The 25,636-nt window shown below is 35.4% G+C and overlaps 3 protein-coding genes across 6 annotated transcripts; 1 reads left to right on the top strand and 2 right to left on the bottom strand.

The window, feature by feature from the left end:
- The first annotated feature begins 5,886 nt into the window (after positions 1 to 5,886).
- LOC306857846 (delta-1-pyrroline-5-carboxylate synthase-like) lies at positions 5,887 to 18,383 on the top strand. Of its 4 annotated transcripts, none has more exons than XM_079398062.1 (18): positions 5,887 to 6,049; positions 6,540 to 6,640; positions 8,164 to 8,315; positions 8,448 to 8,597; positions 9,875 to 9,979; positions 10,067 to 10,225; positions 10,691 to 10,781; positions 11,475 to 11,599; positions 11,702 to 11,846; positions 11,947 to 12,020; positions 12,199 to 12,298; positions 12,423 to 12,643; positions 12,896 to 13,033; positions 14,105 to 14,300; positions 14,427 to 14,548; positions 15,396 to 15,582; positions 15,856 to 15,951; positions 16,037 to 18,383. In XM_079398062.1, the coding sequence occupies exons 2-18, from the start codon at positions 6,559 to 6,561 to the stop codon at positions 16,231 to 16,233; spliced, it is 2,340 nt and encodes a 779-aa protein (XP_079254188.1). In that variant the 5' UTR covers positions 5,887 to 6,049; positions 6,540 to 6,558; the 3' UTR covers positions 16,234 to 18,383. The 4 variants fall into 4 exon arrangements, with proteins under 4 accessions (XP_079254188.1, XP_079254189.1, XP_079254186.1 ...); XM_079398063.1 differs by having other exon boundaries at positions 5,903 to 6,049; positions 10,067 to 10,219; XM_079398060.1 differs by having other exon boundaries at positions 5,916 to 6,049; positions 8,095 to 8,315.
- A 1,002-nt stretch (positions 18,384 to 19,385) lies between these two features.
- Positions 19,386 to 21,094, bottom strand: LOC306857850 (gamma-crystallin S-1-like; the record flags this gene model as incomplete). Its single annotated transcript, XM_079398079.1, has 3 exons — positions 19,386 to 19,661; positions 20,045 to 20,287; positions 21,056 to 21,094. The coding sequence occupies 3 exons, from the start codon at positions 21,092 to 21,094 to the stop codon at positions 19,386 to 19,388; spliced, it is 558 nt and encodes a 185-aa protein (XP_079254205.1).
- Positions 21,095 to 21,721: 627 nt separating this feature from the next.
- LOC306857851 (gamma-crystallin M2-like) lies at positions 21,722 to 22,562 on the bottom strand (the record flags this gene model as incomplete). The annotated part of the gene is made up of 2 exons (XM_079398080.1): positions 21,722 to 22,000; positions 22,464 to 22,562. 2 exons carry the CDS (start codon positions 22,560 to 22,562, stop codon positions 21,722 to 21,724), a joined length of 378 nt encoding a protein of 125 aa, XP_079254206.1.
- Positions 22,563 to 25,636: the final 3,074 nt, after the last annotated feature.

A 25,636-nucleotide genomic window follows, 5' to 3' on the forward strand; every position in this document is an offset into this window, starting at 1 on the left:
GGTCTTTACCATTCTTGAGGTTCTTTATAAGGCTAGGGGGCATGAGTGGGCGGGCCAGTCGCCAAGCTTTCTCCCTCCCTCCTTCCTTCCCTCCGCCACCAGCCATGTTAACGATCTGCCTGTTACCTCTCTGTACTCAATTGTGTGTGTGTGTGTGTGTGTGTGTGTGTGTGTGTGTGTGTGTGTGTAAAAAGAGAGACAAAGACACTGACAAAGAGTGTGTCTGTGTGTGTGTTTATGAGAGAGAGAGAGAGAGAGAGAGAGAGAGACAGACAGAGAGAGCTTACCTTACAGTATCCACACTCTCCCTCACTAACCGTTTTTGTACCACTTTTGCGAGAGCTCTAACCAGGAACAAAGACATTTTTGTTTCTCTCTGGGTTACAATTAGCTCTGCCACCCTTGGTTGTCATTAAAAACATCAACACACAACAAAAGTCATGTTTTGTTCTCTGTTTTTTTTGTTCTCTCTGTTTATGTCTGGGTCTTTCACGCAGATGTTGCCCTGGGGACAGGAAGAGGTGTTTGTGGAAATTAATAATGTCATTGATGTAGGATGTGAGAAATAATTGACTTATTGAGGCTTATCTTATTATTAAGTATTACAGTATGTAAATGTAGGGATAGTTCACTAAAATTAAACTTTCATGGTGTGAAAAAGAGCAGTTTAGACATTCTGCTAAATATCTCCTTTTGTATTCCATAAAGTTATGTCAATTTTATTTTTATTTTTTGTATTATATATAGGATATATATATACAGAAGCAATCAATTGTAGTATTAAAACAACTAAAAACAGATCCAAAACTAAAAGCTAAAACTTTATAAATACTACCTATAGACATTTTAAAAATAAAGAAATTAAATAAAAATGACAAATGCATTCAACAAACTTTCAAAACTTAACATTTAAATGAAAAACAAAAAATAAAGCTAAAAACAATTCAAAATATTAAAGAACAAAAGGTATGAGTATAATAATGATTCTAACATAACACTAAGCCAAACACCAAAAAAACAGCTATACATACAGTATATGTGCATGGACAACCACACACACACACACACACACACACACATATATATATATATATACATATACATATATGTACAGTATATGTGTGTGTGTGTGTGTGTGTGTGTGTGTTTTATTGTACACCTCATGCAAAGAGTGCCTTGAAAGAATTAGACAAAAAGACAAAAAAAACAACAGAGGAATGTTGCAAAATAGTTTTGTGTTTTATAATGAAAAAAAAAAAAGATATATATATATTTGCTGATGCCTCTGGACACATCAGTGATGTTGATTTGCTGATATTTGTAGTATTATTTGTAGTAAATATGATTTGCTGAGACTAAATAACATGCAAGCCTGCTATTTAAAAGAAAATGGGATGTTGTTCAAGACATTTTTGCAGTATTTTCACTTCTTCAACCAGAGGAACCAAATGACGAACCACTTTTAAGGTGTGTGAGCAAGAGAGCACTTATGTCGCAATTTATAAATGTTTTCCTTTTGAATGCTAAGAAACACAGATGCTAGTCTGTCCTCTAGGCATTCTTGAAAGAGCAGTGCACAGCGTCCCTGAGATCAGCTGTTGCTAATTAAAGGGATAGTCCACCCTAAATGAAAATTCTGTAATTCTCATGTTGTGTCTCAGTCACCACTTTCAGTCCATCTTTTTCCATATAGTGACTGACATTGTCCTTCTGCTTTTTGCAGAATAAAGAAAGTCATATGGGTTTGAAAATACATGAAGATGAGTTAACCCATTTTGGGTGAACTGTTCTTTTAAATCGGCAGATATTCTGAGTGCTTATCTTTGTCGGATACAGTGAGTAATACTTCCTATAAAAGATTAAGCTCAAGATCAAAGGCACACATAATAAGAGAGGTCTGATTTCAAATGTGTTTAGAACAATACAAGTCTTTGAGGCAATTACACAACAGTGGAAATGCATTGGAACGTGGTCAGTTTGAGTGGAAACTAGTTGCCCTTTTAAATTTAGAACACACAAGGGTCCTCTGTGATACCAAATGCATAATACATAACTTTTTTGAAAGTTTGATTCCTATAGAACTTCCCTTACAAGAAAATGTATCGTCTGCATGACTTCCTGGGGTCTCCGAAAAACAGAACTAAACAGCATACTCTTTCAATTAAACCTTCAGAAAGCTGTTTCCTGGTGCATGTTTATATCCCCTGTATTTGGATGGTAACAACATAATCAAGTGCCTCATCTTGTTTCCATGTGATTTTTTTTCTCCTGGTAATGGAACAATGTAATTGGACCGAAATATCTGACTGGAGCAAAAATAACACATGTGTTAGGAAACCTTTGAAAATGAGAGCATATTAATCACTTTACGTTCTCAGGATATGGATTCATTCAGTGTTACGATGGACCACACAAACCTTTGTCTTATTTTGTCTGTGACCTTCCCATAAAAATACCCTGTGGATTTCAGTGGTTGTCTCACCCCACAGCCTATTGTTATGAGCTCCCAAACTAGTAAATAAAGCAGTTTCTCATGCAAAGCCATTGATTATTTTCCAATGACTGTTAGAAATAAGTGTTGTTTTAGCATGAGGTCAAAAGTGTAACCAACCATTACTACACAGACCTCTGTATATTAACTCATGCATAGATTGAAGTGTAACTGACAAAGTATTATTAAATGAACCCCAATGATTCGAATGGTACTAACCGATCTTGAAAAAGTAAACTTTAAACTTTGTAAACTTTGCAGATGGTGATTCAAAGCCAGCAGTCGCACTATAATAGCTGTCTGGCAATGATGTCAACCATCTGCTTCCCTCTTGGAGAAACTTTTCCCTCCAAAAAGGTTTCCTGCTGCACATTAAAAAGGACTTTTGTGGTACACATCTTGAACAATAAGTAGTGCAAGTCAGTTATACTGATGTTAAAAATACATTTTGAGCTCATCACAAATGCTGCAGAACAGCTTCAAATTGCAACTTTCAACGCATTCTGCTGTCTTCCAAAAATATGCAAAAAAACACTATAGCATTTTTTTTCAGAATGAGAAAAAATGCAAATAATCCTCTTACTTCACTGCTTATTTTTGGTCTCACTTATTAGATCACAACACTTTCATTATCATCATTTTCTTACTCGCTATAACTCTTCGATTTCTCAGCACATATGAAGTATAATTAAAGAACACTAAGCACAGTTGTCAATTTCATTTGATTTCTAAAGATAAAAGCATGCATAATGTGGTGTTTCAGCTGAATGAGATGCTTTCTGTGTGTTGTGAGTGGTTTTCTCTGAAATACTGGTTTTAAACTACTTTAGAGCTGTTCAGTGCTTTTGCATCTTTTATAGGCTAATCATGCCCCACTATTATTCCCCACTTTACAACGTGAACCATTTGTTCACTTGTATACTATAAACTGCATTATATGAATGAAAAAAGGACCACGATATTTCTTGCCTGTCAGATTGGGTCTCCATAGCAGAAGATAAATGGTTTTGTCTAAACAGATAAACGCATGAGACGTGCATGTGTTTCTTACCATTGATGCCAAAAAACACTCTAGGACTTGTCTTTGATTTAGTCATGGGTACAGAGCTTTTAACTAAGAGACTGTGGAATGTGGAAAATGAATAAAACCTGTCTGAACATCTGTGTTGTGTTGTTTAAGGTGTCCTTGTTGATGACGTGCTTTTCTAAATTGTTTGCAGAGTCATGAAACATCATGAATAGATTAGATAAGGCTGTATGGGTCAATGCTGTTGTGCAGTACTTTTTCATGTGTTCATACCATTACTATGTGTTTTAAACTCACAATTATTAAATATGGAAATCAAGTCAAATTTTAATTGCAACATGCTCTGAAATCACAAAATTGGTTTGAGGGGATGTTTTTCCCATGTCCCTGGAAACTGCACTAATTTCTAAAATATGTTGCATATCCCTTTGCATCCTAGTATATTCATTTTAGCACTGGATTTAATTAATTCTGTTAAAATGTTTTGAGTGATTGTGGTTTTAGTAGACATCTTACTTTAAAACATTGCATACTAGGCTATTTGAATTAGCGTACAGAAATTATGAAATTAATGAAAGTGTCAAATGATTAAAAAAAATCCAAACTTATATGTTAATGTAAGATAACAGCTCTCAATAACTCACATTTATTTATATGCTGTTTATTTTCTTGCTGTTATACACTCACCTAAAGGATTATTAGGAACACCTGTTCAATTTAATATTCATATATTATCAACTATATAAACTAACTTCACAAGTTTCACTTGTTGTGACTGCACTGATAGAGCAAGATAATTTCCTATATTGTTTTGAATCTCGCCGGCTCTCTCGCGAGAAGTAAATCACACTTGCTCTGTGTTGTGATTGGCTGTTCGCCGCTGATGTCACGCTCCATGATCAAGCCTTTATTTGGAAGAATAAAACTCATTTTATTAGAAAATCTGTATTTATGAACACCATTGAGAAAGGGGATTTAAACTTTCTTGATTTCACCACACTAAACAACACCTTTAAAATAAATTGGATAAAAAACTGTATCAATAAGCCCTCATCTGTATGGAATCTGATCCCTAATGTTGTTTTTTCCAAACTAGGTGGTTTAAATTTCTTATTAATCTGTAACTATAACATCATGAAAATCCCTGTTAGATGATCTCTTTTTCATAGGCAAATGTTATTAGCTTGGTCCCTCATTTTTAAACACAATTTTACACCTCACTCGTATCTAATCTGGAATAACAAGTATCTACTGTATAAACACAAATATATATTTTTTTTAAATTGGTTTAAAAATTTTATTATTTTTGTGTCTCAACTTTTCAATCAAAATGGTTCAATCTGTAATTACTCTGAGTTTTTAGTTAAGCATGGAATTAGTCCGAAAGAGTTTGTAATTGATGCTGATGCAGTGCCACATTCTCCTGCTTTTTGGAGGTCTTTCTTTTCCAATCTCATGTCACTCAGTGCATCTTTGTAAAACATTTGTTGGAAAACAGTGCCTTTCGTCATCCAAGTCAAAAAACAATAAGAAAATTAGAGTTTTGTTTCAGATGTAATCAGATGTAATCTCTTATTGGAATGGTTTAGTAAGTGATATTCCCTGGAAGAAAGTTTGGTCATTACCTCACAAATATTTCATTACTAACAAAATGAGAGAAATTGCATTTAAGTTGATTCATATAATTTACCCGGATAAGTGCTCTCTTAAAAGACTTAAGAATGATATTAATACCAACTGTTCTTTCTGTTTAGAAAACAATGAAACATCGAACAGTTGTTGTATTGTTATGTTTTGACGATGACGATTGTTATTGTTTTTGTTGTTGTTGTTGTTTTTTCAAGCATTCAATTAAAAAAAAAAATTAAATGATCAAGCCTGAGTTGACACAGAAAGTTGATGATCAACTTCATGGTACCAACAAAGCCAGATTGGAGTGGTTTTGTCAACTCAAAATGTATCCTATAACTCTGAATTTGTTAATCTCCCATCATGGTCCAGGCCCCTGGTGTTCATAAACAAGTCTATTTAGAGTGATCACTTTACAATGGAGTTTATGGAGAAATGGGTCACTAACCCACTAAAGACCTAAGAAAACTATGCAAAGCATCAGCATTAAGAATGGTCCATTGTCAGTGTTCTGTTCTTGGAATGCAGATGTGTCCAGATGTTTACACACCGCCCTCTAGTGCTGGAGGCTGAGATTCAAATAGACTATAAAACAACTAGAAATAAAATACTACATAATACATATTCTGACGTTTAATGGCGTTTTAAAGTGTTTTATTATTAACAGCAACAACACCAACAACAAACAAAAAACAACTCTACAGGTGACCCAGGCGGAGTCGAGCGTAAATATGTTTGTGAATCGTGACGGTAGCAGTGCGTACGCACGTTGCGTAACTACGTGGATGAACGTCAACATGGCTGAATCCATGAGAGCAGCTGCCGAGAGTTGATGTGGCACTGAAGAGCAGCGGCGGCAGTGAACTTGAGCTTAATAAATCACATTTATTTTGTAGATTAAGGTATGTAAAATGACATTTACGCAAAACTGCTTTACACATTTACTTTGCATTAGAAATGTGACGCAGGGCCATTTAATCTTCCTTCTTGCATCATCCAACGTGTCTCTAAAGAAAGTTTACAGACAAAATAAGTGTTTTGTTTTTTAATGGCTGTTAGTATTGATTTGTTTACTCGTTATTATTTGTCGTGGTGGTTTCTTGAACCCCGTTTTTTAGCATTGTTAAATATTATTACGCACAATCTTGCACAATATAAATATTCCCTACTCATTATTTAATGTATTCATGTAATAAAAACATCCAACCCTGGTAATTTAACTACTTAATCTTTCTCTTCGACTTGTTGAATTGAATGCATGTCAGTTGGGTGTAGATCAAGCTTTTGTTTAAGTTAAATAAACTATGATCATGTGTGATCTCGCATAATATTTTGCAACTAAATTGATCCGATCAATTGTGTTTTGATATAAATATATGATTTATGTTTCAGTTGTACAAATCAGGTCACCATGTATCTCCAGAAGATGCTCTCCTGTTATCCGAGACTAAATGCTCTGCAAACATTCAAAAGAGCTGCTTCACAAGGCAAAAGTAAGTATTTATGTATTTCTGTAACTTACCTTGTATCACACATAACTTACCTCGTGAAAGAAAGAAAAATGAGTGCTATAAAGAAAAGTTTAAGGATTGTGAAACGGATCTATATCAGAACGGATACTGTTCAGTATATCCTTGTTTCTTATTGATTAAAATCAGTCAGAGCTTTAAATATGGAGATACAGTTAGTTGTTTCCATTCATGACCCTTGCACTTAATTTACAGCATGTCTGTGTCTCATTGACTGGGCCGGCGCTCCTCTTTGAGTTCTGTCCTGTCAGCGTTTGGGTGTGCTGTTTGGCTTTGCTGATGTGGCAGCTTTTACTATGTTATTTTCTTTCATAAAGAATGTGGCTGGGTTTGGTGGGCACTGAACTTTATAAGCTCACAGCTTTGTGAATGGCTTGTCCAAGATTTGACTGCTTTTACAGATCACTTTTATTACTGGACTGACATTTATTGATGAATTTTGTAAAATAAGACCAGTGATATTTTATAAGTAAATATAGTCAGTATTAATTTCATATTTTCTTTAAATAAATTGGCTTGAATTTTCTAGAATGCCATAGACACCAGCATAATGTTAATTTGTTTACATTTATTGTCTCTTATGTAGGCAGTGAGATTTCAGATTCACTGTTTTTACTCAAAATATGAAAAGTAACTGGTCAGTATGACTCATTTTAAGCATTTAATGACACTCTTAAATGCTGACTTATAAAAAAGACACATTTTCAGCACATTTGTATTTAAAACAGTCAGATTTAGTTTTTAAACATTTTATTGTTCGTATCGGCCATTACATGGAAATAATTATCATCTTACCGCTAAATGCCAGATATTTTATGTATTTCACTATATACACACATATTATGATGTTTTTATAAACTAATAATATTTTATGTTAATATTTTTTATAATGATGTAAAAAAAAAAACAATTCTTAATTACGTAATTTTTAGAATAGGCTTCATTAGAATGGATAATGAAAGTTGGACAGTGATGTTATTATTATTTTTTTCTGCCCATGTGGCTTTGTTTACATCAGTAATAAAGAAGCACATAAAGTTCTTCCATTTTACATTATAGATAATAAAAAGCATGCATTGATTAATTTTTGGGGGAATAGCATAGGATTCATTTGTTTACAATTACATTACGTTTATGCATTTTCAAAGAGACTTACTTTACAAGAGAAGAACTTAAGCAATTTGTCACAGAGCTAATTACTGTATATTCATAGTATACAATGCCATTTGTTACATTATGGACATGCACTACATACTTCCTATTTTCTCTGATTGTCTTTTACCATTTCCCCTCATATCCTAATGTTCATCGGTGATACAATCAATGCACACTTACACAGTCCATTTATCCATCACTCACTGGCTTTCCTGCATGGCATGCTCCTCATTGGGTGCTTTCCCGGCTCTCTCTTCATACAGATCCCTCTTCCTCCCCATTTCTCACACTCCATGCTGTGCGTCAGTGGAGTAACGTGCCTTTTTTTACAGTGCCGCTGGCACGGGCACACGGCAAGTCATTTGCCCACCGCAGTGATCTCCGCCAGGCCAAGAGAATCCTCGTCAAGTTGGGGAGTGCTGTTGTAACCCGCGGTGACGAGTGCGGCCTCGCTTTGGGCCGACTCGCTTCAATTGTAGAACAGGTAAAGTTGACGATAAAAGTTTAATGATTTGCACATAAATAAAATGTTGTACTAACAAATCATAATGCTGTAAAAATATATTTAATTGATGCCACATTATAACTCTTTATTTATGCATTTTGATTGTTTAAGGTGGCCATGCTTCAGAATCAGGGCAGAGAGATGATGATCGTGACCAGTGGTGCTGTAGCGTTTGGAAAACAAAGGCTGAGGCACGAAATTCTTCTCTCACAGAGTGTCAGACAAGCCCTGCACTCAGGCCAGAATCAGCTCAAAGATATGGTGAGGACATATAAATTTGTTAACAATATTTTTAGTTAAAAATAAAAATAGATTAAACAAAAATATAATATTACATTAAATGGATTTAATTGTCATCAATTACTCACCCTCGTGTCATTTCAAACCCATAAGACTTTCATTTGTTGTGAATTGTAGAGATTTCTGTCCTTCCGTTTAAAAGTTCATTCACCCAAAATTGCAAAGGGTTTATTAACCCTTTACAGCCTAGAATATTAAATAGTCACAAAAAAATAAATATATAAATGGAACAGTTTACCATTATCTTTATAACGGTTTAACAAACTACTTACATAAATAAAATGTATATAAATATGAGTTGTCACTCTATATCTCCCAATAATATGTTATATTATGAAGATGATATTTAAATACTTTTATGATAAAAACTATAGTTATAATTTGGCAGGTGCAAAACAATTAAATAAACATTCCTCAAAAGCCTGATGTCTTATGTTTTTGATACTCACACTTTTACATGATTCTTCTTAAAAAAAAAAAAAAGTATATATAATCATGTAAACCTAAGTTGCTTCAGTCCGTTAAGTGTTTATCTTTAAATTACTTGCAATATAAAAGATATTCTTACATTACTTTATACATTAAGGCCTGGTTTCATAGACAGGGCTTAGCCTAAACCAGGATTAGGCCATAATTCAATTAGGACATTTAAGTAATTTTTATAAACGAAAAAACATTACTGGTTTGCATCTTGAGACAAAATAAAGGCACTGATATAGTTTAAGATCATTCTGTGCAAGTTTCTTTCATTTGAAATAGCCCAGACTTGCATTTTAGTCTGGGACTAGGCTTAAGCCTTGTCTGTGAAACCGGGGGTAGAATTTCACAGTATAAAGGCACATATACCACATTCTAAACACAGAGTTTTTTCACCAATGTTTTAATTATGTTGATAAATTAGAGGCCTTTAGAAATTTGTGTGTTAAATATGATACAGAAGGCATAGGGTTTAGAGATCACGAAAGAAATGTATTTTGAATTGAGCTTTTTAAGTCTTCTGAAGAGACAAAATCGCTTTTTATGAACAGACTAAATATAGGCTTTAATTCACATAAACATTAATCAAAGCACATACATGGAGCACATCAAATATGTTAAACAGAAGCTACTGTATTTGACATACGAGAAACAGACTTCATTGGGTCCTGTGCAGCAAGCAAGCATATTTCAGCTGAGTATACTAATCTTTTAACTTTAAAAACTTAAGCATATGAATTTGGATGTGTTTCCTTTGTCAGTCACTGCCAGTTCTAGAGGCGAGAGCATGTGCTGCTGCGGGACAAAGTGGACTTATGGCTCTGTATGAGGCTATGTTCACTCAATACAGCACCTGTACTGCCCAGGTACATACAGACACTAACATTTGCATGGTGAAGCTACAAAATACACCCTTATTAATATTTTAATTTATTTTTTATTTGTTGCATCAGATCCTGGTAACAAACCTGGACTTCCATGACGACCAGAAAAGACGGAACTTGAACAGCACTCTGCACGAGCTGCTGCGTATGAACATTGTGCCCATCATCAATACCAACGACGCTGTGGTGCCTCCCCCAGAACCCAACAGTGACCTACAGGGGGTAAATGTGGGTATTGGGAGAGAGAGAGATCGCCGAGCAACCTTGCCACCCATCCTCTTCCTTTTGGAACTGCATGCTGGGAGGGGCCTTTACTGATGCATGCTGGGAGTCAGAGCAATGCAGACACTTTATCTTTGTCTCCTGCACTGTTGCAGCCTAAGGGTTTTTTCCATTCCTGTAGAAACCGGAAAGAAATTAACATTACCTCATTCACAGTACTGTCGCTTACTCTCTGGGCACATTTACGCTTACTCTGTCTTGCACTCGCTGTGGCTTCAAATGTGATTTCATGTGGAATTCTGTCTTCTCATAGACTAGACAGAGTCAATGTTCATCACACCCATTTAATGCTATAGTTTAGAGATAAATGTTCATGGGAGCATGAAATATTGTAGTGATGTCTGCCTTTGTGGGTTTTAAAAGACAAGGGCCGCTCTCTTTTGAGACTCTTTTCTTTTTTTCATATTGCAGGTTATCAGTATCAAGGATAACGATAGTCTTGCAGCGCGGCTTGCCGTGGAGATGAGGGCAGATCTTCTCATCGCTCTCTCTGATGTAGAAGGTGAGATTTCAGTTTCAATGTTAATCAGTGAATACATCAGTACTATATCATATTTATTTTTTATTAATTTTTTTTATGTCTAATGTATATTTACTTGTTTGTACAATTTTCTTTTTTTTTTTACTATTAAAGTATTTAGTAACTTTTGTGTGTTGAGATATTGTGATGCCTAAATTTTATTGTAGCATTTAAAACCATCAATTTTAGTTTTTGTAGTAGTTGGTACAGAATTATCATCATCATCATCATCATCTATATTTTACACATTTAAATGGGTTTTCTTTTTTTTCTTTTTTAAGAAATGTCGTTTTTGAAAAATTTAATTTTTTCTATTCCACAAGGAAGCATTAAATTTATCAAAAGTGATGACATTCATAATGTTACAAAAGATTTCTATTTCAAATAAATGCAGACAAATGTATCATGGTTATGATTTTGCACACTATAATAATACTAAATATTATTTATTTTTTTAGTATTATAAGAAATATATTTTTAACTATATGACTAATCTAAAATTATATATGACTAAATATAATTAAAGGAAAAGTTTAAAGACTAAGATTGTCACTATTTTTAATGCAGTTAAATGCAGTCTAAAGCTTTCCATAGTAAATAATGACATGCTTTTAATATTCGAGTAAAATAATAATTATACTCAACCATTTTACTTGCCTTTATCACACTTTCCAGGCCTTTACGACAGCCCACCAGGGTCAGACGATGCCAAGCTCCTGGACACATTTTACCCTGGGGACCAGCATTCCATAACCTACGGCACAAAGTCCAGGGTCGGCATTGGAGGAATGGAAGCTAAGGTGTGACTACAGAAAGAATATCTGAGATATACACACACACTATATAGCTTTTGTTAGGATCAGTAACTGAAACTGACAGTCTGTGTGTTTAATAAACGTCAGGTTAAAGCTGCTCTCTGGGCTCTCCAAGGTGGGACGTCTGTTGTCATTGCTAATGGTACACACCCCAAAGTCACAGGTCATGTAATAACTGACATTGTTGAGGGCAAGAAAGTAGGAACCTTCTTCTCAGAGGTCAAGCCAGCTGGTGAGTTAGCACATGTTCTACTGGCTCAGTTTTTTTCTAATGTGATTCATTTATCTTTGTTTGTTGAAAGACCTCACATGCCACTTTTCTTCATCCACAGGTCCCACGGTCGAGCAGCAGACAGAAATGGCTCGCTCTGCTGGCAGGACTCTTGCTTCCCTTGAACCAGAGCAGGTTAGATTAACTTTTAAACCACTATTTTACATGACTGTCTGGAATCATTTGTGCATATTTTCCCAGAAACAGTAGAATCATTAGATTTAAAAAATAGGAATATTCTGGGTTATTTTCATCTTAAGATCTATGTTAACATCTATCTTAACATCTGTCATATCAATATGTTTGTCCACAGAGAAGTGACATTATCTGCGCATTGGCTGATCTTCTCACTGAGAGGAAAGATGAAATCTTATCTGCTAACAAAAAGGACATGGAGCATGCTGTCAGCACAGGTAACAGGAAGTGATTGCTACTCTTCAGACTATGTGCATTGTATTTTTTTTCTCCCCACTGGAGTGGTGTATCACAAAGGGCTTTTTTTTTTGGTTCACTCAATCTCAATCCGTTATGTTACAGGTCGTCTGTCTCCAGCCATGCTGAAGCGACTCAGTTTGTCATCATCTAAACTGAACAGTCTGTCCATTGGCCTGCGTCAGATCGCAGTGTCCTCTCATGACAGCGTTGGCAGGGTTCTGCGCAGGACTCGAGTGGCAAACAACCTGGAGCTGGAGCAGATCACTGTCCCCATAGGAGTACTGCTGGTCATCTTTGAGTCACGGCCAGACTGCCTTCCTCAGGTCAGGTGCACAAAATGCATGCATCTACAAAAATAGTGTAACTTTTGGGTCATTGTTTTAGTTAAAGCTCTTGGCTGTAAACAGAAAGGTTGTAGATTCAAAGCATTTAATCTGTCACAAAATTTACTAAATCCAGGTTGCTCAATATGTCTGTGTGTGTGTGTTTACTTAAGTCGCTTTGTGTAAATATCTGCTAAATGTCTAAATTTTTTTTTTTTTTTTTTTTTTTTTCTATTTTTTTAATCCCAACAGGTTTCTGCTTTATCCATTGCTAGTGGAAATGCTCTTTTGTTGAAAGGTGGCAAAGAGGCAGCCAACACGAATCGCATCCTGCACGAACTTTCCCAGGAGGCTCTGTCCATCCATGGAGTAAAAGATGCCATCCAGCTGGTAAATTAAACATATATTTGCACCAAGCTTACCAAGGCTACATTTATTTGATCAGAACTACTGTAAAAACAGCAATATTGTGAAGTATTATTACAATTTAAAAGAACTGTTTTCTATTTTAATATACTTCAAAACTAATTTATTCCTGTGATGGCAAAGCTGAATTTTCAGCAGCTATTACTCCAGTCTTCATTGTCACATGATTCTTTAGAAGTTTAATGCGCAAGAAAGATTTCTTATTATTATTATCAATGCTGAAGAAAATTTGTGCTGCTTAATATTTTTGTGGAAACCGTGATCATTTTTTAGGATTCTTTGATAAATAGATGGTGCCAAGGAGCAGCATATAAGTGAGTACGTTTACATTGACATCAGTAATCTAATTATTTACCTTATTCTGAATAAGACAATATTACGATTAAGGTGTTTATATGAGTTGATTTTAGAATAATCCTTTCATGTTCCCGTTTTACATGTTATGGTATATAGATCGATTAATGACATGCGTTATTACGTCACCATGTGACACCATCCGACGTCCCCTCCAGAATTTCCCTTATGAACAGTTCGTCTTCGTGATGATGCCACATATCATTTTTCATTTTATGAAAGCTTCAAGTGCAGTTAATTATTTGTACATGCAAACAGACAACGGCAGTTTTGAAGCTCTTTTATTAAAGAGCACTGCCGTGTGTGTATCCTGTCGCAAAACACGACGGTAATAGTTTGATTAAGGTGTGTACATATCTGTACTGCACCTTGATAATGCGACTAAAATAGGAATACTACACAGGTCTTAATTCGATTTGTGTTTACTTCGATTATGACTTTAGCCCGATTAAGGTAATCAAAAATCTCTTTTTACATGGTAGACTCTTTATCAGAGTATTGTCTTAATCGTATTAAAATCAGAGTATTGATGTCCATGTAAACGTAGTCACTGAAATAAAAATCTTTTATAACATGTTTTTACTGTCACTTTTGATAAATTGAATGCATCTTTGCTGCATAAAAATAATGGTTTGGTGGTGTGTTTATATGTAGTCATTTAACAGATGTAATTTGTGGCAGGTGAGCACACGTGAAGAGGTGGAGGATCTGTGCCGGCTGGAGAAGATGATTGATCTGATCATTCCTCGTGGCTCCTCTCAGCTAGTCAGAGATATTCAGCGTGCGGCGAAGGGCATCCCTGTTCTTGGCCATAGTGAGGGGATCTGCCATGTTTATGTGGACCATGAGGCCAGTGTTGACAAAGCCATCAAGATCAGTAAGATTGCCAGTGAAGATTTACGAGTGTAGATGTTTTTTATTTCCACATAGGTGTACTTCATAACCATTTGATATTGTGGTATAAATTGGTTTAAATTATACTGGTTATGTTTTCTCTCTCTAGTCCGAGACTCCAAATGCGACTACCCTGCAGCCTGTAATGCCATGGAAACCCTGCTGGTGCATCGAGAACTTCTCAGAACCCCATTGTTTGATCAGATCATCGACATGCTGAGGACAGAACATGTAAGATCGCATATATATGCACAGTATGACATTCATACTAAGTTAGGTTTACACTCTGAGGACTGTAACCAAATCTGTCTTTGGTCTAGAAAAAATAATATACTTTCTCTATTGAAGCTGTTTTCTGCCTCGGGAAAAACAAAATTAAAAAATGTAAATGCAAATGCATACTATAGTTCAAAAGTTTGGGGTCAAAGATTATTAAAAATGTTTTTGAAAGAAGTCTCCTCCTCACCAAGGCTGTTTCTACTGAAACCAAAATAAAGTAAAACAGTAATAATATGAAATTATTCTATTCTAGTTACTTTCCTATTTTAATATCATTTCAAATTTGAAATAAATTAAAACTGATAAAATTCCTGTGATGGCGAAGCTGAATTTTCATTAGACATTACTCCTTTCTTCAATGTCACATGATCCTTCAGAGCTTATTCTAATATGCTCATTTGATGCTATAGAAAATATTATTTTATTATAAATGTAAAAGAATTTGAGCTGCTTAATAATCTTGTGGATACATGATGCATAAACCATGATAACAATTTTATTTCAGGATTCTTAGATTAATAAAAAAAAATAGTTCAACGGCATTTATTTGAATTAGAATATTTTGTAAATAATAAATTAGTTTACACTCACTTTTAAACAATTTAATGCTTCCTTGCTCAAAAGTATAAATTTATTTAAATTTTTTTTACTAAAAACTTGAGAACTACTAGAGTAGCATACATCTTAATTATATCTCACTGTTACCTTTTTCTTTTTCCATATACTTCTGCATATTCAAAAATGATAGTCAATGTTTATAACTGCACTTTCTTAAAATTATTGGTGATTTGACCTGTAGGTGAAGATCCACGCTGGTCCCAAGTTTGCATCTTACCTGACCTTCAGTCCGTCAGAGGTGAAGTCTCTGCGCACTGAGTACGGGGATCTGGAGTGCTCTATCGAGGTTGTGGACAGTATGCAAGAGGCTGTTGATCACATTCATAAATACGGCAGTTCCCACACTGATGTTATTGTCACTGAAAATGGTAAGACTGCCCTATAGTGGTGGATAATCATGTGACATAAATATAGGCACTTTGTGTTAACATTAGTAGCAAGCTGTGTTATAGTTGAAGTACAAGCTGATGTGCTTTAATCAAAAAATGACACTTCAGCTTTAAATGCTCTTATTGAACAAAAAAGCAGTGCTGTAGTGCCATCTAGTGGGAAGATTGAGATTATTTTCAAACATTGTTTTTTAATTTATTTAGTTATTGAATTTTATTTAATTCTCTTTATCTTTCACATAATCTGTGTAGAGGACACAGCAGAGCAGTTCCTCCAGCAATTAGATAGTGCCTGTGTCTTTTGGAACGCCAGCTCGCGGTTCGCTGACGGATATCGTTTTGGTCTCGGTAGGTGTCTTTTTCTCTTTTTTTTTTCACCCACAAACTAAATTTTTCCCTTTTAATCTCATAATGACCCTGTGGTGCTTTGTAGGTGCGGAGGTTGGCATCAGCACGGCCCGTATTCATGCCCGTGGGCCAGTGGGGTTGGAAGGGCTTCTCACTACCAAATGGGTCTTACGGGGCGAGGGCCACACAGCTGCAGATTTCTCTGAGCAGGGCAGCATGACGTATCTTCACGAGAATCTTCCGGTGGCACAGGTTCTTCCTGGACGAAGAACCACCAGCTAGAGTCGTGAAATAAAAGCATCTACAGAATCAAGAATCAAATCTTAAGTAAAAGCTCGCCCACTTAAAACCTATTTAAAGACTCTCATCAGCCAGTATATTTGGAGTATGTGTGAATACAAGGAAATTAACTGTGGATCGAGAGCTGTTCGGTGAACCCATACATTTTAATTTTCCCAGAAGCACCCATTTTAGTCAAGTGTGTCTTGTTCAGAAAGATCGAGTCGAACTTATAGCTACGGAAACGCAGAAGGGTCTTGCCACAAAGACAACAAGGGATTTTGCTTAAAGCTGTGGTCCATATGATTGTTTTTGTCATTATGTTCTTTTGAGCAGCAAAACGTATTACTGATCATGGCAAAAATAATGATCGCTTCACTCCAGTATGGAGTGAATGAAAAGAGACCTCCCGAATTGCCGATGTTATATATTTGTGTAATATTTAATGTAACTTCAGCTATAATGGGAAGAAATATATTTTAAATTTGCCATAGTGCTAGTCAAAGACAGTACAACATAAGAAAACTTTAATTAAAAAAGAAAACTAGTATTTTCAAGCTGCTCTGTTTGTATAAGTTGCTTTTATTGAAAAGAAAACAGAAAAACAATTTTCCTGTGCATTACCGCTCATTTAGCTTTTTTTTTTTTTCTTTACATTTTTTTTATGCTCACTGCTTTTTAATCATGAATAATGTGCAGACCTGTAGACATTTCTGTGTTACTGCTGTAAAATTCCCCCCTGCTTTTGTCCTGATCTGCTTCAAAAAGACCTCGTTATCTGTACTTTAAAGTGCTGTAATGCTCGACAAAATAGTGACGCTTAATAGTAAAAGTATTCTGAAGATGTTCACAATTTTTGTATGTAGAATAAATTTCTTTTGTACTTTCGAAATGCTTCTGGATGCATTCGATGCCTCTGACAAAGATCTGAAAGTTGAATTTGTACCTGAAAGACGTTTGGAAAGGATTTAGGGAGGAAACCGACAAGTATTGGGGCCATTTTGAACTTAACTAATAATCTTTCTTAAGTACAGTTCAGTGTGGAAAACATCAAGAGGCTGTTCTGTAGGGAGAGAGAGACTTGCCAAGCACTAAGTGGGACATGGACGAGTGAAAATAATACTACAGAGGATTAATTATGTTGCTATTAGGAAAGAAGAGACTGTGAGAAGACTGAGGCTTGCCATGAAAGTGCCAGTGCCTTTTGACTCACAACTTCTTTTTATTCTGCAAAATGTGCGGTTTACGCTCAATGAGCCTTCATCAGAAACTAAAAAGATCCAGAGATGAAGAGAAACAAAGTCTCATTCATCTGTTATTGTGTTCCAACTTCACTGCGTAAGATCTGTGATCAATGACTGTTTGGATGAAAGAGGTTAACAAATGCTCAAATGAGGAGAATGTTACTGCCAAATCAGGAGACGCTAATACAGGTGCAGCTGTATAAAAAGTGAAATTATAACTAACACGTGAAACAAAGGTTGCAATGCTGATTTTCAAAATATAAGATTGCTTTTTATAAAGTAACAAAAGTGTCGACCCTAAAACTGTATTTTCAGATATATTTTGTAGTTTTGTTCAAATTATGAGTTCTAAATAATTCTTGATTTGCTACTACTGTATATCAACCTGCTCGCAATATTTCACACATCTGAGAGGTTAAGGTATAATGGATGTGAAGTTCAAAAGAACCGGTCTCCTGGCAAGCCATTGGACTTTCACAGTCAGTACAGCTTTAATTGAACGTTACTTGAGGCGAAAACTCATATTTCTTGTTTCCTTGATCTTTAGAGACTCAAATATGCTCCCTGCAGAGCTTAATTTTTTCAAATCAATAATTAATCATCGAAGTTATTTATTCATTTGTATCTTTGCCAATTATGGGCTTCTAATTAACAATTTCAATAATTGATATTAATCTCTGAAAGAGCTCGGTATCCATACCTTATGAAAAATGCATGAGCTGAGATATGGACTTGGTTTTGTTTTGTGTTCTGAGAGAGCCGCATGCTCGGGGCTAAGACCAGGCCACTTTGACTTTTCCTCTTTGAGTCTGTGTTGCCCTATGATGTGCTGCTAATATGGGGCCTCTTTCAAGGGCCCAAAGCGTCTGCTAGACATCATGTGATCTTATAAAAGTCCTCTGCTCTACCATCCTCAGAAACCCCTTTTTTTGTTCTTTAATAACTAAGTTCAAAGAACAAGCGGTTTCCTTAATAATTTTCTTTTGTCTCTCAGGAATAAGATGACATCATGTACGATCAAGCCGATGGATGTATACTGCATGCAACAACATTTTGACATGTTTCATTCATTCAAGATTTCTGCAGGGTTTAAAACGGTTTTAAAAAGTCTTAGTTTGCCCTTTCGCAAATAAATTCATAAAATCATGGCATTAGATGTTGCATGAACTGAAAAAAGAATATCTCTTTGTCTTGTTTTCCAATGCAAATTACAATAATTTTATTTTTTAATCTTACAATTTTAAACCATCAAAAAAAAAGTTTTTTTTACATTTTAATTAGTTTCAATTCTTTTCTAAGCCCATTGGCAGATATTTTTCCTTTTTTTAATTACAAATTTACATTTCAAGCAAGACTTTTTATGTCATCATTGCATCTATGGTCTAGAATTTTAGACTTTTGCACCTGAAAACATGACTAAAATACTGAGGAAGAGCATCACTTTTTTAATTTATTTAATTTTTTTAAATTTTGCTGCAAATACGCCTCATTGTCTGCCCCATATTCCTTTTCTGCCAATTAAATGTTCTTTAATTGGCCTAAAAAAAAATTCAAAGTCTTAAATTTACCTCCATAAAACTTGCAGAAACCCTGCCATTGCATGACATTCATACTGTACAAATGTCATTAGTTTGATTTTAATCAAATTTTCCTTTATTTCCAGTTGTATTTGGGAAGGGAAAGGTGCTGATAAAATACAGTTTGCACAGTCGACAGTGCTAAAAGAGACAAATAGCCGTCATTAAGTGAGGCTAAATGGCACTTGTGCCAGAATAAAGCATCACAAATACATTCAGCATGACAGATCCACAGGCCCGATCACCTGGAGGTGATTGAAGGTCAGACGCAGTCGCTGCATGGACAGGCATTGCTGTTGACACACTGGGAGAGGTGGTTGTATAATTTGGATCTTCAGTTGAGGTCAGTCACACGTCGCAGGGAGCCCATCGTAGGACTTGTACTGCCCCACTCGACGTACCTCCTGTATTCGCCAGGGCGCAGGAAGAACTGGCGGCCAGTGTAGTTGGGATGCTCATGAAGGGTCCAGTAGCCTTCCATGACATTGGCTGAAGAGATGTCTCCATTGTGGAATCGCTGACGTAGATCAGGGCAATCTTCTTTCAGCTCCATTGCCTGACCACCGAAATCAGAACGCTCAAAGATCTTCATCCTGTAGTTTCCAGTGTACTGGGGAAGAAACAATCAGTATTTTATATATATATATATATATTTATAAAACTTCTCTCCAAAAATGTAAGGCATTGCTCTGATTTATCAGCCCAACATGGCAACACTGGATCAGCCAATAGAATGAGTTTAGAGTTGGAGTATTAATTCGGTCGACCAATGGCTGACAAAGTGAATGTTTGGTAAACCTCTTTTTTTAAACATCCCAAACTTTAAAGACAAAAAGAATAAAAAAGAGAACATTACAAAATACTCAAAGAACATATTTTCGATGAGCTAGATTCTCACAACCTAACATGCATGAGAAAACATTTCCTATCACAATAGATTATTTTTAAATAATGCTGTTTTCTACTTCTACTGACTGTACAGTTAAGACTCACAGGAGGAACCATGCGGCAGGAGCGAATGCAGTCGTTAAATCCAGCCCAGTGCTGGAAATCAGGGTATTCACCCTTGGACAGCATGTACTGGTATCCAGAGTAGTTGGGCTTCTCGTAGGCCACCCAGCTTCCACTTTCTACTCGGACAGAGTTGCAGCGAGAAAAGTGGGCTTGCATGTCAGCGCAGTCTCCAGTGCACTCATAGTGACGGCCCTGGAACTTTTTGTCTTCAAAGAAAGTAATCTGTTGGATGGATGTAGAGAAAGAAAAATTCAGCATTACAGGTAGACTTTAAGTCTGAAGTTTCACTTTTTCTTACTTCATCAGATTTTTTGTAAGAAGTTATATAGAAAATCTGAATAGTTCTTTTTAATATTACTATTTTAAAAAGTGAATATTTTATGATCTGTCTGTTTATTTATTTGTCTTCTATATGGCACCAAAGTCTACACTATACAGATTTAATCTTGAACATATTAACTGAACTCAACAGGGCTACCTTAGGCTAAAAGCAGTCTGTTTCGCTCTCGCTTCATTGTTGGAATGAATATTTTCTACAATTTAAATCAATTGAACATCATAAGATGCTTGGAACCATGGCATTTTATATCAGAATAGGATGGATACAGTCAAGAACACTTTTTTTTTCTTTACTAAGGTTAAACAAAGCTGAATTCAGATTGTAATTCATTATTTTATCCATAAAATACACTCCCTTAAAAAAATTTAAATTAAATTAAAATAAAAAAGCTGCGACTGGTACAAAAGCTAAAACACAGATTACCATATAATTCAAAGAAAATCTTTTAATCGAGAGTTAGTTATTTTATTATGGTTTTTCAAAACATATTTCAAAAATATTTCCTTCTCCATAAAAAAAAAAAAATAACAGCTGTTCTATTTTTTTTTTCATATTTATTTTCAAGAGTTAAAAGCAAGGTTTCGGATAATATGGCTGCATATCCTAAAACCGCAATCTATATCATTTACAGAAACAATTTAGTCACTTACCTTGGCCATTGTGACTGTTCTCTGAGTGAACCAAACCATTTCTGAGGCCAGGACCTCTTTATAGACCCGGCATGGATCAGTGCTTTGTGTGTGACTCACAAAAATCTGTCTGGTCAGCACAATGTGTTCTATAGAGTGGATGCGACTGTAGATCAGCCAGTGTGTGCCCCCCTTTGTGTCTTTGCAAGTTTTTTTTCTATCTCTCTCTCCAAAGACAGCACCACTGCACTTTTCAGTGCTTGACAAAAAAGTAGCAAACTCAGCTTTTAGTTGCTTCAGGGCTCTACATGTAAACACCATGAACTGGCAGGGACAAATAAATGAAGATGAAATGCTAATATGAAGTGATTTCAATGAAATTGTCCTCTCACATAGGCATAGTTCTTTTTTATCAGCTTGTTTTATGGTTTGGAATGAGACTAAAATGAATTCTTCAACCACGTCAGATTTATAAAGTTGAGTTTGGCTTGAAACATGCATGTCTTTATTTTGATGTGCACTGGGCAATGGATCAATGGACCCTTATTTGGAAAAACAACTGAATAAGCTGAAGAAACTTTCTGTTTCCTACGCTACCAAATAATTCAAAGTGTCATGAAGAAAAGACAGCATACAAGAACCGTTTTAATCAGTTTCAACGTCTTTAATGGTCATAAAAAAGACAGTTTACATTAAACTGCTCCTCATTCTCCTAAAGGAGCCAATCATGGGATTCATGCAACCCCATTCGCTGCAGGCTCTGTACTCTCCGGGCCGCAGGAAATACTGGCGGCCTCTGTAATTGGGATGCTCGTAAAAGGTCCAGTAGCCCTCCATACAGTTACAGGAGTAGATGCCGTGGTGGCCAAAACGGTCGTAGACATTGGGGCAGTCATCTGTGAACTCCATCATGTGTCCGTACATTTCAGGTCTGTTGTAGATTCTCATGCGGTAGGCACCTCTGTACTGTTGTGTGGGGAGAAAAACAGCAGTTAGGGCTTTAGAGGAATCAATAATCAGGGCAACACAGAGACATTTGAGAGACCAGCTGTCAGAATGTTTGGGAGAAAACCTTGAACATTCTTGATGTCGCTGTTGAGACTGAGCCTTTGAACATGACTTCCTGCTGTAAACGTACAACTTTCAAAGATTTTCAAGTAGACGTTTAGTCATTTTTGTTGAACAAACTCTAGTGACAGTGTCATGATTCTTCCACTGCCAAAACAGAGATGAATGGAATTATGATGAGCTGCGCAGTCATCGGAGTGTGTCTTGCTCCATTTCAAATAACTAAATCTCCTGGTGGACCTGTGAACCTGTTTTTTCCCTGCATATATGAATTACTTCAAAGGGCTCATTGATTGACGTTGCTTTTTTTTTAAAGGTGTCTAACTGCGTGAAATAAAACCCATCAGTTTGATTGACTTACTGGTGGGAACATCTGACAAGATCTGATACAACTGTTGAAGCCCATCCAGTGGTGAAAGTTAGGATACTCCCCACGGCCCAGGTTGTACTGATACCCCATATAGTGAGGCTTCTCATAGGCCACCCAGTGACCCCCCATGACCCGTATGGAGTTGCAGCAGTTGAAGTATTTAAAGGTGTCAGTGCAGTCAGCAGAGCACTCATAGGAGCGCCCCTGGAAGTTGGAGCCTTCATAGAAGATGATCTGATGGCAGAAGGAAAGAGTATGGTAGCAAGGAACAGAGGAATAATCTATGGAAGTGGTGAATGAATATACTTATTTTGTCCAGTCTTATGTGAAAATAACATAGAAAGCTGTAATGGCTAAACTTCCATGGATGATCTTCTATTCTTCTATCTAGTTTGAATTTTGAAGTTCATTTCAGACTATATGGTCTTCAGGTTGTTCCAAGTCAGGGTGAAGCTCACATCCCTAATGTAGCAAATAATGACTTGTGAAAATACCAATTCTAAACATGAAATATGACTCTAACTAGAAGGTACAACTGTCAGCGCCTACCTTTCCCATGGCTGCAGAGCAGGATGTCCACGCCGTTCTGCCGTACTGCCATCAAGGTCCTGGTGGACCTTTTATACTCTTCTACAGATGTATACACACTGCTGCCAGAGGCACGTCACAGAAACTAGAGTTTACCTTTGAAAACGTCACAGACCTTTCCATTATTCATTTCTCTAAAGACAACTAAAGCCACACTCCCATTATTCCCGAATGCTAGAGTTTACCTATACAAATTCCCCTCACCTCATGAGCCTTACCAGCACACCAAGCCTTGTTCACCCATGACCTGGTGATGTGCTCTTTTCATAACTGGCCACAAAAGGATCAGGAGGCATTATAACAGGCCTTTCTGTTTATGGCACAATGTGGAGTTAAAAATGGCATGTAAACTAATTTTGACAGAATGCACAAGTTTCATTTGATTTAAATCAAAGTTCCATTTAAGTTACCCTAAAACAATAAGTTTTCAAGCCGGGGTTTATGGACTTCCAGACGGCCGACAGGGGGATGCTAGGAGGCTTTGAAAATTTGAGAAAAATATTCTAAGGCTGTCAAAATTAACATGTTAATTAATCAGTTAATCGAGATATATATTAATCTATCTATCTATATATATATATATATATATATATATATATGTTTAAACTATTTGTTTTACATAAAAATATGTAAAAATATGTCCATTTTTTTTGTTGTGATATTGTGGTATCAATAAGTTTTTATTTTTATTTTTTCAGATTTCAAATTTCCCCTACAGTTGTTACCAGTTCATTGCTCTTTACAAATTGCAAAGATTCAACCACATTTTTTTAACTCTGAGCTAAACAGAAAAATGCAGGAGAATTAAAAAAAAAATTAACATTATGAAACATTATGAGATAAAATGGATGATTAAAATAAAAATTATTATTAAATGACCCTTACGAAAAAGAAAGTTCATTCAAGTGTACTTTAGTATACTTCTTTTAAACTATAAAATAGGAAAGTATACTTTTAGACTACGTTTTATGTACTTCTCAGAAATGGGCTTTATCTCAGAAATATACTTAAAATGACATTTAAGTATACTTGACTTATATGTAATTTATATGAACCTACTTTCATAAACTTATATGAAAAAGTCTAAATATATTTGAGCTATACTTCATTACTTGTGCTCCTAGAATCCGTGTTTTCATTGTTATACGGTAGGGGCACATTTTCTGTACAGAATTTCCAAAAAAAACACAAGTGAAGAAGAAACCGAAACAACAGATGCCTCCACGATCATCAGACATAAAACAGCATCAAAACTGTGTAACGTTTTGGACTAAAATGTCGACCAATGAAGAGGTAATAATGACTGTCAAGCTTTGGGGTGTTGATCGGCTCCATCTATGTTCTGATTATCATTCTGAATCCAATTTGTTCAAAATGTTATTTTTTATTTATTAAACTTACCCACATTCAAGTATTTAAAAAAAGAATGCATGAAGCTAGAATAAAATGTTTTTGTTTACAAGCATATACCCTGTTCTTTCTTTTGATGTTTTGTATGTTCAGATATTCATATATATATAGCCTATATATATATATATATATATATAACAAAACATATACAGATTAATACCTAAATTAGGGACATAGCAGTATACTTAAAGTATGATGTAAAGTTCACTTAAAGAAAACCTCTGAGTATACTTGCAGGATAGAACTACTAAACTAGTAGTTTACTGAGACTATACCTCAAAGTGTACTAAAATGCTACTACAAGTAGTTAATTAGTAAACTATCAGTATACCTATAAATTCACTTTTAGTATAATTGCAGAACAAGCTAAAAACATTGATGTAAACTAGTTGTGTACTCAAAGTTTACTACATGTTATACTTAAAGTATTCTTAAAAGTATACTTTTATATACTAGAAAGTGGGCCAATTTAGTCCCAAGGAGTATTGAAATAGTACACTTACAAGTATACTACTAGTACACTGATATTTGTATACTTACTACATAAACTATACTTAAAAATATACTTGAACGTTACTTAAGTATTCTTAATAAAATAAACTTGAAGTATACTACTTTTTGGTAAGGGAAATAAGAAATATTTTAGGTTGTGTACTACTTCTAGATTACTCTATCTACTAATCTCTACTAAATCACTGATCAACTAAAGAAATTTGCCCTATTTTTAATTTGGAAAACTTAAAAATCCAAATTTTTCCCTACAGCGTAATTGTTTTCTTCACATGTTCCTTCCTTTTGTTCATGTAAACTGCACTCCTATTTTACACAGTGTCGAGACCGCAGATAAAGCAAAGGTTCATCACAGGTTTCTGAAATCCCTATATGGCAGAATTTATTCTCTATAGCTTTGTTTTTTTGATGTCATCAAATATGCAATTACAGAGAAACACAACTGTCACATTCTGTTTAGATTGAGGCAAACCAGCTTGACAGACGTTTTGTCAACCGGTTGGTCTGGAGATTTTTATTGAATTATTTATTTTTAAATACAAATCACAGAGCATTTGAGAGTGGTTTCATCACAGCACACATTATAGTACATCTGGTGTCTATTTTGTGCATTTCAAGCACTCATCTAAGTGATTCTGACACTATTGATTGTTCTG

The sequence above is a fragment of the Barbus barbus genome, assembly GCF_936440315.1.
Source record: "Barbus barbus genome assembly, chromosome: 38".
Taxonomy (NCBI): Eukaryota; Metazoa; Chordata; class Actinopteri; order Cypriniformes; family Cyprinidae; genus Barbus; species Barbus barbus.

Bases quoted from the DNA above. Each gene is read 5' to 3' on its own strand.
- LOC306857846 (XM_079398060.1), top strand. From the start codon at position 6,559: ATGTATCTCCAGAAGATGCTCTCCTGTTATCCGAGACTAAATGCTCTG. The intron at 12,021-12,198 runs GTTAGATTAACT...GTTTGTCCACAG, and splicing joins CTTCCCTTGAACCAGAGCAG to AGAAGTGACATTATCTGCGC. The intron at 14,301-14,426 runs GTAAGATTGCCA...TTCTCTCTCTAG, and splicing joins TGACAAAGCCATCAAGATCA to TCCGAGACTCCAAATGCGAC.